A 14,037-nucleotide genomic window follows, 5' to 3' on the forward strand; every position below is an offset into this window, starting at 1 on the left:
CAGGGGCTTTACGTTTGTGCATACTTTTTCTCCCACTGCCTTCCAAAGGCCCATCTTCAGCATAAGGATTTGGGGAGGATACAAAGATGGAGTTCCTAACAGATAGGAAAGAGTAGCTCGGGAATCAGTAAGCTTTCTTTTTAAAGAGCTTATGGCTTTAGGTTAGCACACAAGGCAATGGGTGACCTTGGACGGGGATGCTACTGCCTCAGGCTGTGTGTTGGCATTCCACCCCAGTCAGGGAAACATTTTGTAAGCAGCAATTCCTAGACATACACATCTAAAATCTCCAGACTACTGAATAAATGTATTGCTCAGCTGGGCAAAAGGATGCAGGTCTGCGGTTGCAGCTACTCAGGAGGCTGAGGCAGGGCTTGTTATGCCTGCACCATGAGCGCCCAGAGACCACCAGGAGTCCGAGTTCATATGCAAAATCAAAGAGCCTTTATTGCAAGATTGAGCTGGGCTTCCTGTCTGTTCAGACACAGCAGTTGGATCAGGGAGAGCATTGAGCTCAGTTATGGCAGGGTTTTTAAGGAGTAAAGGATGAGGGTGCAGGGGGAATTCCAGATTCAGATGGGGGTTGAACTCCTGATTGGGCAGGAGTGGGGTAACAGAAGTCTTATCAAACAGGGATTGGTACTGACTGGCATTGCTGCAAGGAAATTGGCAACTTAGATTATGTAAAGCTATCCTTAATGTTCTAGAGCCTTTAGTACTTGTTTGTCTCAATTCTGATTGGTCCCCCTGCAGGGTACAGTTTGTGGCTTTTCCTGGTTATTGTAATGGTGAGGCCTAGTCCCAGTTTTGTTAGGTTAGGCCTCTTCAAGCTCACTGAGTTGGAGGCCAGCCTAGGTAACACAGTGAGAACCTTTACTAAAAACTAAACAAAAACAAAACCCATCATTTTTTTTTAAAGCAGAGATGAAATAAACAGTTAAAAATTGCTACACATACTAATAAGTTTTGAATCCCCAGTTGTGTCAATGTAATAAGCCAATCAAGCTGAATTAATAAATCCAGGTTTAATGAACAGAGCAAAGCAATCCTGGGTGACCCTTGGAAAGGCAGGGGAAGAGTCACATGGCAGATATGGGTACCAGGCCGTAAGTAACCTGTGGGCATGGTCTTGAGCAGCCCCAGAAAGGGGCTGGCTTTTGGTGGGCATTGAGGAGGCAGGTTTGGGGAGAGAGAGATGAGGGACGGGAGTTGAGGTGGAGCTTCCACCAGAACATTCCAGACTCTTTGGGTACATGGGTGCCAGGGGCTGAGGTGGAGCTCCCACCAGAACACATACCAACGGAGAAACACCTAGAGGGAACTTGCTGCTGCTTGTTCTGCCGCATGACATTCAGTGAGGAGGCCATTTGCAAACCAGATCTCAATCTGCCGGCATCCAGGCCTTGGCTTTCCAGCCTTCAGAAGTTGAAACTTCACATTGCATCAGGAAGAGTATTTACTAGCCACAAGAGAAGGGAACCAATGACTCCTGCTGAGGGGAAAGAGAAACTACTGATGTTTTAGTCTCTGCCTCCAAGGCCGTGGTGCCTGGAATGGTGCACCCTCAAGAGCACAAGGCTGCAGTGTCCTGTGACAACAGGTGAAAGGCTGTTGTGAACCTCACTATCGGGCCCTTTAAGAAGGCACACTGCTGGATAACTGGGGAAGTGGGGGTGTCAAAGCAATACACAAAAGGGTTCCATGGTGCGAAGCCAGGCACAGACATAAAGATACGCAATAACACACGGTCCTGTTCTCAGCGACCTTGGTTTGCTATGCCACCTTTGATCACTGGAGAAGGCGGTTCTGAGGGCTACAGTTTTCCCCCAAATGAATCCAATCTGGAGAAACCAGGATCTTGGCAGGTGGAGACGCTCTGCCTCATACCAGGATACTTCCGTTGACCAATGCAAAGAGGAGTCAAGAGCTGAACGTGTGCTGAGGACAGAAGACAGGTCTCTGGGCTGTAATGGGCTCAACTTGACTTTGGTGGCAGGGGAGCTGTGTTCTCTGAGGTAGATACAGCTGTTGGATGATGTGGTTTGAATAGCAATGGCCCCCATAAGCTCATAGATTTGAATGCTTGGCCACCGGGGAGTGGCACTATTAGGTGTGGCCTTGTTGAGGAAGTATGTCACCGGGGATGGGCTCTGAGGTTTCAGAAGCTCAAGTCAGGCCCAGTGTCACTCTCTTCCTGCTGCCTGCCGATCCAAACATAGAACTCTCAGCCTCTTCTCCAGATCACATCTGTCAGCATGCTACCATGCTTCCCTCCACGATAATGGACTAAACCTCTGAACTGTAAGCCAGCCCCCAATTAAATGTTTTCCTTTATAAGAGTTGCTGTGGTCATGGTGTCTCATCATGACCTAGAAACCCTAACTAAGATAGATGGCTACTACAGGAAGTAAACTCAAGCATGGATCTTATTTGTGGAACACCAAAAAAGACAAGTGAGTATGCTGAACAGATCCAGAAGGTGAACAAAATTTGTGCCACCTTCTGCCTCACTCAGAGGGCAGGGGCCATCAGTGCTGCAGGCGGAAAGGCTAACAGTATGCATTAGAGAATGCAGACTGGAGGCCTTCAGCAGGAAGCCAGGCTGGCTCTGACTACGGCATTGGCATCTGGGGCTGGAGATCTTCAGGACAACTCAGTCATTCTGTAAGTGCACAGAGTGGTTCAGCCTACACAACCAGCTGCCTTGACCCAACATGGCCTCAACTATATTTTCTTTTCTTTTTCTTTTTTCTTTTTTTTCCAAGACACGGTTTCTCTGTGTACCATTTTTTTGGAGCCTGTCCTGGAACTCGATTTGCAGACCAGGCTGGTCTTGAACTCACAGAGACCCACTCGGCTTCTGTATTTTCTTAATAACTGAAGTAGAGACATCTGAATTATTAGGAATTGTGTAAGAACTCTCCATTGGGAGTTCTTTTCATTTTGTTTATTTAGTTGAGAGTATATATAGTCTAGCTACTGAATGCGAGCAAGGAGAAAGGAAGCAAACTCTTAGAAACTGTGTCCTTGGTGCTCTTGTGAAAATGGTAATTGGGCTCTCTGGATTATGGGTTGTAATATAAAAATCCACCTTTAAAAAAAGTGGGGCCAGAGAGCTGGTATGGAGGGTAAAGGTGCTTGTTTTGATCTCCAGGAGCCATGTAAAGGTGGAAGGAGAAAATCGACTTCAGAATTGTCCCATAACCTCCACGTGTGCCTTGGCATGTGTCCACATAAGCATGCACATGCACACACATTCTCAAACCTATCTGAATATATAAACTACAATATCTGAAAGATTTTTAAGGGATTTGCTCCGTATCAAAACACTGACAATGTAGGCAAAAGGAATGAAATCTTTAAGGGTGAGGGGTTACCCTAAAGGTGTGAACTTGCATCAGTTAATAAAACAGCAAATGGTATTGTAGTGTTATAGTCTATTTTCACCTGGCCTTTAAAACAGATACCTCAGGTCCAATCCTTTGCCCTTTAACTAAGGCTTTCTAAAATACATGACAAAGCAAAAACATAAAAATAATAGTGGCAATGGTTAAAATAATTTACTGAGAAGTATCTTTTTTCCTACCTTACCTCTAAGGTTGGCCCTTCTAAATGACAAGACTGAAAAGTGAAGTTTAAAGTTAATGAAATGTGGGGCCGGAGAGATGGCTCAGTGGTTAAGAGCACTGGCTGTTCTTCCAAAGGTTCTGAGTTCAACTCCCAGCAACCACATGGTGGCTCACAACCATCTGTAATGAGATCTGGTGCCCTCTTCTGGCCTGCAGGGATACGTGCAAGCAGAACACTGTATACATAATCAATAAATCTTTAAATTTATTTATTTAAAATGCATTGTTATGTTTACTGTAAAGTCTGCATGTTGTTTTTGTTATTTTCTGTGTATGTGTGTGTGCCTGCTTGTCTACATGTGTACCACATGTGTGCAGGTGCCCACAGACGCCAAAGGAGGGCATCATATCTGAACTGGAGTTACAGGAGATTTTGAGCTGCCTGATGTGGAACTGAACCTGGGACCTCTGAAAGAGCAGCCAATGCTCTTAATGACTGAGCCATCTCTCCAGCCCCTATGTTTAATTTTTATAAGGAAGGACTCATGGAACCAAATTATAGTGCAGAAAAGTCAACATGACATAAAATCCTTATCTGTGGAAGGTACTTTCTCAATTTAATGGCAAGTGTTAAGGGTGAGAACTATCTAGAAAGCATGGTCATCTGTTAGAATTGATGGAGAAGACAGATCTACAGACAGATGTTCAGATCCCAGAACTCACACCTGTGCCTGGCAGCAACAGCAGGAGTAGTCTCTCAAATGCCCACAGGTTCATTTCTCTTGGGTGCCATGTCTTTAGTCGCTGCTGTTCAAAGCGAAGCAGCACTGGCAGAGTCCAGCCAGACACGGCGGGGCTCCAGGGTGCCGGTGGCTGTGACTCCAGCAGAGCCATTCATTTGCTGGCTAACAGTGGTAACAGTGGTTCTTGACTTTAGACAGGAAAAGTGAGACAGCCCTGGGAACCAGAGGTTTTATGAAGCCTAATAACTTATTTTTAGTGGCAATACGAGTTAAACATGATGTAGCATACAACTAATACTTTATTAAGACACTTCTCTGTTATAATTTTATCATATCGCCTTTAAAGGAAAACACATGAAGGGATTATCAGTTGGAAAACAATTTCTAAAGTTCTATTTACATATCTTTTACATAACTTTTCAGGAGTGCCCCCTTGTATAAAGTGTGTGGCTAATTTGATTAGTGATAATGTACAACTTAATGGTCACGGACACTCTCCTCAAAATCACCAACAGTCTGCTAATACTTTTAACACAAAATGTTTATTTGGTCTTTGAAATGATAGGCACCTTTAGAAAATGTCTTTTACTTATTCTTTAAACTCCAGTAGGTTTTAGCTATAATAAGTGTATAGCACCAAAATCTACTTTCAAGGTATTAATATTAGCCACTAACATTGAATTTAACACATACAATTTCATGTGGACATACTGAAAATTATAACAAGACAAATATGAACACACAGTTTTATAAAATGGGCAATTTAAAGCTTTTTAAAAGAGCAATTTAAAAACATGAATGTTATTTTTATCTAAGAATAAACCATTTAACTTGACATAAAACCCGAGGGTTTAGAAAATCTCTGGGTTAAAATTAAAACTGTTGCAAAGTCCTAATTTATTACTATGTCATAAAAGTCTCAGAGGAATTTGAAAATACCGAGTTACTAAAAAGTCAAGAGGTGCCACACTTTTAAAGATCAAGGTAAACACTGTTCTCCATTATAATTCTTTTTTTGTTTGTTTATTTTTCAAGACAGGGTTTCTCTGTGTAATAGCTGTCCTGGAACTCAGAGATCCACCTGCTTCTGCCTCCCTATTCAATCAGATGAGTTCACACTTAAGTTACTTATAAAGAAGTATTTTCTTCAGATACACAATGCATTACAGAACAGAACTGGAATGTATAGACAAAAGTCAACTTGTTCGTGCTCCACTGGACCTGTTCCTCTCTGTTGTCTGTGGCTGTGACTGCCTCTGCTACTCCTGTAGGAGCTGCTCTGGGACAGGGCACAGACACAAACCCCAATCCTCAAGAAGGGCATCAGTGTGCAGCCTCGCCCAACCCCACTCTGCGGTACGCTGCTCAAGTCCTCACTCTAACGCCTGGGTCATAAAGATAACCTACGCTATACAACTTTTTTTTTCTCTTTCGTTACGATATGGAGTTTTAAAAGTACCAGAAGGAAGCACCTACTAAGGCTGGGTTTCTGAAGAATAGCAGTTTTTGTGTGGCTGGTACACTGTGGAGCGGGGATTAACTGTGCATGAAATGCTGCACTGCACCTGTGGCGGCACATAGGAAGTGTCTTACCACACAGTACAGATCTTTCTTTTCTTAACACAGGTTCTCACATTCACAGGCTAACCTGGAATTTCCTATGTAGTCCAGCCGGGCTTTGAACATGTGGAAATATTCCTTTCTCAGCTTCCCAGGTGCCAGGATTATAGGAGTGAGCCATCAGAGCCAGCTCATGTTTTAGTTTCTAACTGACAGTGCTCATCAGTTTAACTGCCATCCTGCCAGTTTGGGGGCTTGGACTCCCTCCATTATCTAACAGCACCTTTCTTTTTTTCTTTTACTCTAACTGAGTATTGGCAAGAGCCTTTTGTGGAGAAGAAAATAACCTCTCTACTTGGATGCTTTTTTAACCATTAGCTTTTACAAAAATTTAATGCCCACAGCAAGATGAAATACTGTAGTAACCTTAGATATAACTATACTTTCAAACAAGGTAGGCAGTGGAGCAGAATTAAGGACTATTAACAAACAAACGCAAAAAAAAAAAAAAAAAACAAAAACAAAAAACCAACCCCAGTGCAGCTGAGGTCCATTGAACAAGTACAGAAACCTGCAACGCAGAGGAACGTTCTGTCTCCCAGAAGAGGACCGGTCGTCTCCTGGAGGCCTGCTTTGGATTATGTAGATATATCAGATTATGAGTCATCTTTCAAAATTCTGAAATTTTATTTCCCTAATAAGGAAAAAGCAAACTCTTGCCAAATTCATGGATTTTGTTTTGTTTTGTTTTGCTTTTCGAGACAGGGTTTCTCTGTAGTTTTGGTGCCTGACCTGGATCTCGCTCTGTAGACCAGGCTGGCCTCGAACTCACAGAGATCCGCCTGACTCTGTCTCCAGAGTGCTGGGATTAAAGGCGTGCGCCACCACCGCCTGGCCCCAAATTCATGGATTTTTAAAAAGGAAACTGCCATGTGCCCTATCCTTTATGTACAAGAAGCAACACTAACAGTTGGTCGGTCAGCAATGTCCCTTTTTGATTTAAAAAAGATTGGTCCTCAAGGTGTTCAAATTATTCTTACATACATGACTTCTGAAACTTTCTACACCTGCATTTTTATCTAAAAATTATAAATCATTCAATTAATCTAAATTAAAATGATTTCAGTAGAAAGTCTACAAGTATAAAATACTAATTACTGATTTTACAAATAATCAAACATAATACTTTAAGCTAGGAAAATAATGCATATGGTTAAAAAAAGATTTCCAGTCTTTTCCCTTCTACCCAGGACATTTTTACATCTACTGTCACCAACAGGAGCCTTTGGTGATCTGTAGGCTTCCAAAGGTTACCCGTGGCACTCTTACTGGTGGTCTCCTTCAACTCGCCTCTTGCGCACTGTGGGAAGAAAAAATAAAGTCTGTTATGAATCCCTATTGGTTTATAAATTGCTAACTTGCTTGTAACAAGTTTCTGTATAATGCAGTCAACATCTCATAAAAGTGAACTGAGTACTTCTGATTCATATGACCATTAATAAAGAAGGCTCAGTCACTTGCCACTGTCATTACTTGATGAAACTCAAGAGACTTCTAAACAAGAGCTATGTATCTTATGTTATAGGTGCTTCCATATAGCTGGTTAGAAACCTAAAGCAGTGTTCAGTGAGTGTTCAGCACTCACTTTTCAAGCCATTTGCTTACAGACAAAAAAGTATGCCTAAGTTTAGAGAAAAGATTGGTTAATACAATAACGTTTACAATGACACCAGCAAGCTGTGGCTAAGAAGTTATATTAGGGGGCTGGAGAAATGGTTCAATGCTCTTCCAGAGGACCTAGGTTCGATTCCCAGCGCCCACATGGCAGTTCACAACTGTCTGTAACTCTAGTTCCAGAGGATCTGACATCTACTTGCGGCCTCTACTGGTACTAGGCACACACATGGTACAAAGACATACATGCAGGCAAAACACCAATACACAAAATAAAGTTTAAAAATTTTTATTGAAAGTATTTGCATGTTCCCCTGGTTAGATACACCATATTTCCTTACATGGAAGGAATCTATAAAAATACTTGCATCATTTCTAATAACTGACTTTGAACTGTTTTCCAAATCTCCCTTCTCTTTACAAATTTTCCATCTGGGTCCTATAAACGTTGGCTCCAGAAAGTGGCTAACCAACTAGTCCAGATGACGGAGCAAACAAGATGCAGGGACCTGACGACGCTTGGTCTCTTCATGGACTGGTGACGTGAAACCATTGCCGAGCTCGCCAGTAGCAAGTAAGCTCTTCGGCTATCTTGCTCTTTTGACTATCAGTCACCAAGGGCATTTACCAAAAGTCACCACGTCAGTATTCAACACTATGGCTGACCACTCTTCAAAGAGTCAGGAAGGGGACATAACCACAGCTCTGTCACTGTTCTGGGTGTGTGCTTTGGCAGTCAGCCTCTCGGAGTCTCAACTTTCCTCTCTGGGAGGAGAATAACGGTATCTAATCCTCACAGCTCTCCGTGACAACGTGGTGCACAGAGGAGTGCAGAGAACACAGTAAGTGTTTAATAGAGAGGACTCCTCTCCACCCACCGCTGTGAGACTACACGTTGGCCCCGAGGGCAGCCATGTTCCTAGTGAGGAAAAGGCAACCTGGCCGCCAGGAGGCGCTGCTCTCCTGTGCTATTGCTTTGCTGCTTTGCACTCTGACTGACTGCTGAGTCCCCACGTTCCCTCCAGAAGCGGGTCACAAGGCACTGCCTCTTTCTAGCCTGAGTTGGCTGTCAGAGGAGCTAGTCAAGAGTGTGCTGGCTCCTGCCCAGCCACAGTTATGGCTGCTCCCATGCTATTCTGACTGCTGGCTGCTGGTGTCTAGGAGGACTGTCCAGTCACGGGCTGGGTGGAGTTGAAAAAATAAAAGCAAAGGCTACAGTCTCCACAAACTATACTTACCTACTCACCTTTTCCTAACTCTGTCTGATCTAACCTATAGTAATGAGGAACAAGCTTCAAGTGTCTACTGAAAAGTTGAGGGAGAAAAAAGTCAAGGAGACCAGAAAGAAATACAAATACAAACAGGCATTGAAAAGGAAAACACCAGGCAAGTCTTAGGGCAGGGTGGACTGGTTTTGGCAAGCCATTTCAGATGTTAAAATGCATGCTAAAACAATGTTAAAGGCATTACAGACAGGATCTACAGGACAGAGCACAGCAAACACAACTCCAGAGAAGCCGATTAGGCACTTAGCTAGTGTACAGAGGAACAGCTCAGTGTAGAAGTGACTATTGTATGTGGACCATACAACCTCTTTTCTGTTAGAGCTCGGACACTTCTTAGCTGGAGAGATGGCGAGTAGGCAGAAGTATTTCAATGGACAGCTGAGAGTAAGAAGACAATGAGAAGATATTATAAAGATGAGGACAAGATCTGAGAGAGCCCCATTTGCAAGCTGAAGGAGAGTTCTTTCAGGAGACTGTCAGGTCAGGCCGCTGGGACCCCTGGGTTAGAAAGCACGGTTCCCAGGCTCTCTGCCAAGTCTACGGGCAGAGACCACAGTGCACTGGAAGAGAATGAAGCTGTGAGCAGATCTGAGGCAGCTGCTGTGTGCACAGCAGGGCAGAGGGCAAAGGGCAGAGGCCAGTCTTGATTATTCTTCGTCACCTGGTGTCTAATCTTTGTTCCCAAAACCTACTTCATGAGAGTAAAAATTCTTGATCCTTCACTGGTAGCCACTGTTGATAAGTCTTAACTAACCTCACTTTCAGTCTACAAAACAATCATGTTATTTTTTTCTTTTAAAGTACTGTGATAATCACATAGCCTATACTAGCTCCCAAATGCCTCCAACATAAAACATAAAAAGCAAACAACTAAGTTCTTTGTCGTGTAGTTTTAGCACCTTCTATTAACCCCCTGCTCCGTCTTTCCCACCCATCTTCGTAATGTTGACCGTACTTCATGCTCATATACAAATATGATGCATTCCAGTTATTCTCACCCCACCCTTGTCTCTCTCCCATCCCTATCAATCCCCTCTCTTCCCTGCCGTGATATCATTTAAAAAATCTGTATTTATTCAAACAAGTATGCAAGGAGAGTTTATTGTAGAGCTTGCTCTCACATCCAACCCTCTATACATGCAGTGCCCCCTCCAGGAATCTCCTTATTGTCACGTGCTGTGGTTTGTTTTTGCTCTTTTGGGGGCCCACCACCCAGCTCCCAAATAACTCATACACAGAGGCTTATTCTCAATTATAAATGCCCGGCCTTAGCTTGGCTTGTTTCTAGCTAGCTTCACTTACCTTTAAATTATCCCTTCTACCTTTTGCCTCTGGGCTTTTATCTTTAATTCCTGTATAACTTTTATTTCCTTCTTACTCCGTGTCTGGCTGTGTAGCTGGGTGGCTGGCCCCTGAAATCCTCCTTCCTCTCTCATTCCTTGATCTTTCTTCTCCCAGATTTCTCCTTCTATTAATTCTTTCTGCCTGCCCATCCTTTCTCCTCCCTCACTATTGGCTGTTCAGCTCTTTATTAGACCATCAGGTGTTTTAGACAGGCACAGTAACACAGCTTCACAGAGTTAAAGAAATGCAGTATAATCAAAAGTAACACACCTTAAAATAATATTCTACAACATAACTAGATTAAAGGAATAAAACCACAGCAACATAAATGCAAATCTGGCTGAAACTTAAAAGAACTACGCTGCTCGGAAATGCCACCCCTGTTGAGAGGACTTATTTTTACTTCTTGCCTACAATGAATCTTGTCAAACATTTCAGTGGTAAATTGCATAACTTAAAAAGAGAGTCACTTTCTGGAAACACAGAGAAACAAAATTACAAGCACAGTATTTATTAACTCATCCAGGACCAGAGAGTTCATTTCGATCAGGGACCACAAGAGAATTGGGATCACTGAGGCAGGTGAGTGCAGGAGGAGGGGCACTGCACACAGACAGGCTAGAGAGTTTAACTATACTCACTCGATATTTCATAATATAAAACTGAATTCCTGTCTGGATCTGCTTGGTAAACAGGCAGAATGCTCTCTGGTGGTGGTGGACTCTGTTTCAAAGCACAAGGAGGAAGTGGCAACCAAGAACAAAGCATCTGTCCTGGAAAGCGTCATGTAAAGCTAGCACGTGCTTGTCACAGACGTGGTTCGCCATCGACAGGAAGACCACTACACCCTGGCACAGCTCTGACTCACTGAATAAAGGACCGAGCAGCACTGGACACCAAGGACAGGCTATTTTTCCATGTTACAATTTATTTCTAAAAGAGCTTGGTGCGGTATTGGGAGACTTAACTGAGCATTGCACACATCTTACCCAAGTCGTTGTTTTTCGTTATAGCATTGGCCGCCCTGGTTCGGGGTCCCTGCTGCGTGAACTGATACCCAAATTTAAGGATATTCGTATTTTCTTCGAGCATCTTGGCCATTTCTAATTCTACAGCTGTGCCCAACTGCTGTCTCTGGAAGGATCAGAAACAAAGAATGATATTAATAAACCAGATCAAAACATTTTTAGGTAAAAAAAAAAATTAAGACTCACTTCCATGCTGAGTCTGTTGGTCTCTTAAGTTTTCCCAATTTCTACAACATACATAAGAAATACATTTTTTTTTTCTAGTTTTTTGAGACAGGGTTTCTCTGTGTAGCTTTGGAGCATGTCCTGGAACTCACTCTGTAGCCCAGGCTGGCCTTGAACTCACAGAGATCCACCTGCCTCTGCCTCCCGAGTGCTGGGATTAAAGGCATGTGCCACCACCATCAGGCAAGAAATACATTTTTAAAAAGTTCAAGAGACACCAAAAGCTCATATAGAAATGAAAAGCAGTGTGGATACTGTGAGTGCCACCTCATACTGATGAAAGAGACAGAAAGAAAGGCTGAGGAACTACATCAGGTATGGAGGTGCACACTCGTGACCCTAGTACTGAGAGCTGACAGCACATGTTTAAGGTCATCTTCTCACACAGAGAAGGTAGCCTGGGCTACATGAGACTGTCTCAATCTTGGCCCCAACAAACCCAAACCAACAACAACCAAACAAGATGAACAAGCAGAAGGCACGGTAGTGGGCACCTCCAGTCCCAGGTACTGGGGCAGGCTGAGGTGGGAGAAATACTTGATGCTAGACCAAGAACAGTCTGGGCAATACAGTGTGACCCTTCCCTTTGTTTAAGTGGCTGTCAAGAATATGGCAAAGTGGGCCCTTGGTAATTGCTCAGAAAGCAGAATTATCTTATCAACCAGTAGTTTTACTCGTAGGTGTAAGCCCCAAGAAATAAACATGTATGTTCATAAAAAACTTAGACGTGGCTGGCTGATGGTGGTGCATGCCTTTAGTCCCAGCGCGTGGGAGGCAGAGGCCCCACAAAAGTGAAAGCATTAGCACTGCACTGGTCTGATAAAGACAGTGTCCTCAGAGCAACCTGGGTACTGGGATGTTCCTCTCACTGGACCTGACGCTTGCTGTTTTGGCTATCAAGCTCCTGGGATCTGCTTTTCCCTGACCCCCAATGCTGGAGGTGATCCAGGTAGATGTGGCTGTGGCCAGCTTTTTTTACAGAGGTGCTGTAGACTGAACTCAGCTCCTCCTGAAATCATAGCAAGCGCTCTCACCCACTGAGGCATCTCTGCAGCACTATATTTCTTCTTTCATGCAATCAACTCTCTTCATAGTCTCTGTATTTGGAACTGTAATACTCTGCAGATACAAAAGGTTTACCTACTGTGTGGCTCTCTCAAAGAGCTGGGGAAAAGTGGGCTAAATCATATGTGCAAGTCTTCACAGTCAGCCACCTATCTAACTCCTTAAATTGACTTTAAGAGACTTGCTATATATTCACCCGGTACATCAGTATTCTGGATCCCCAAATGTCTCATCACCCCCTTTCCACCACCACCTTTCTGAGAGGGCTACAGCGAGCCCTCCTGGCAGTGGGGGCTGCAGCTTCCTCCGATTCTTACTGTAGAACCAACCTGATTGTCAATCTTGAGCTCTGTCAGGGTCTCATTGTCTCTCAAAGCATCAATCAGTGCCAAAACCCCAGTGCCTGTGATGAAGTTGGACTCCATATTTAAACTCTTCAAAGTTCGGTTCACTTTTAGCATATCTGCAAATGCCTAGAAATTCAGAGAAAACATTTGGAGATTAAATTTTGATAGCACACATTTTTCACTGCACATGCCGTAAGTAAATTTATAAACTGAACTTTCTTAAGTTTCTCTTTACATTTTTCAGCTTGTTACATTACTGCTCAGGTCTCACATGGATTTACTTATCCCATGTACATTACCATATATAATTTTTTTTTAAGATTTATTTATTTTATGTATGAGTGCTCTATCTTCATGTATGCTTCTTATACCAGAAGAGGGCATCATATCTCATTACAGATGGTTGTGAGTCACCATGTGGTTGCTGGGAATTGAACTCAGGACCTCTGGAAGAGCAGCCAGTGCTCTAACCACTGAGCCATCTCTCCAGCCCCACCATATATAATCTTTAGATTATTTGGTCACATGTAATTTCCTGGTGCTGACATTCCCAACTCCTCTTCATATTTCATGTTCATTCATTCTCTACTCCATATCTCCTCTCCTACTTCCACAGTTTCTGTAAGGAACTAATTCCCTAATATCCCTTACGGTTTGAGGGTGAGTAAGACAGAGATGGCTCACTGGAGAGGCAACTGCAAAGATCCAGAAAAGACAAGACTGTATGGGTCAGGGCAGGAGTAACAAAACATGAGAAATGGTTGGATTCTGAATTATTTTCCCCTGACTTTTTAATAAAAAAATAAAAAAGAAAGGGTCTCATGCATCCCAGGCTGGCCTCAAACTCTCTATGGAGCTGAGGATTGCCTTGAACATCTGATCATTCTGGCTCTTCTTCCTGAATGCTGGGATTATAGGTATGTCCTACCACATTCAGTCTGTGCAGTCCTGGGGATAAATCCAGGCCTCTGGGCATGCTGAGTGAGCACTCCACTACGTGAGTGCCGTCTCCATCCCTCCCCACCCCCTCTGAGACAAGCTTCACACTGCAGCATTGTCTGGTCTGGAACTCAGAGACTGGCCTGCTTCCACTTCCAGACTGCTGGAATCAAAGGAGTGCACTGCTGCACCCGGATCTGGCCATTAAAAACCTTGAATGTGTCTATATGATGTGTGTAGATGCATATGCATTGTGG

At 43.4% G+C, this 14,037-nt stretch overlaps 1 protein-coding gene across 7 annotated transcripts in view; it reads right to left on the reverse strand.

The window, feature by feature from the left end:
* Nucleotides 1-4,835: 4,835 nt before the first annotated feature.
* Nucleotides 4,836-14,037, reverse strand: part of Tmod3 (tropomodulin 3) — a 56,710-nt gene continuing 47,508 nt past the window's right edge. For 5 of the 7 annotated variants that reach the window (XM_052714605.1, XM_052714557.1, XM_052714567.1 and 2 more), the window contains 3 exons: nt 12,824-12,967; nt 11,166-11,310; nt 4,836-7,232 (listed from right to left, as the gene is read on the reverse strand). In XM_052714605.1, coding sequence (XP_052570565.1) covers nt 7,198-7,232; nt 11,166-11,310; nt 12,824-12,967 — 324 coding nt within the window. In that variant the 3' untranslated portion in view covers nt 4,836-7,197. Of the gene's footprint in view, nt 9,211-11,165; nt 11,311-12,823; nt 12,968-14,037 lie in introns of all 7 variants that reach the window. The other 2 variants (XR_008213261.1, XM_052714594.1) reach the window with 2 other exon arrangements.

The sequence above is a fragment of the Peromyscus californicus genome, unplaced genomic scaffold (genome assembly GCF_007827085.1).
Source record: "Peromyscus californicus insignis strain IS unplaced genomic scaffold, ASM782708v3 Scaffold_11__1_contigs__length_118956290, whole genome shotgun sequence".
NCBI classification, from domain to species: Eukaryota; Metazoa; Chordata; class Mammalia; order Rodentia; family Cricetidae; genus Peromyscus; species Peromyscus californicus.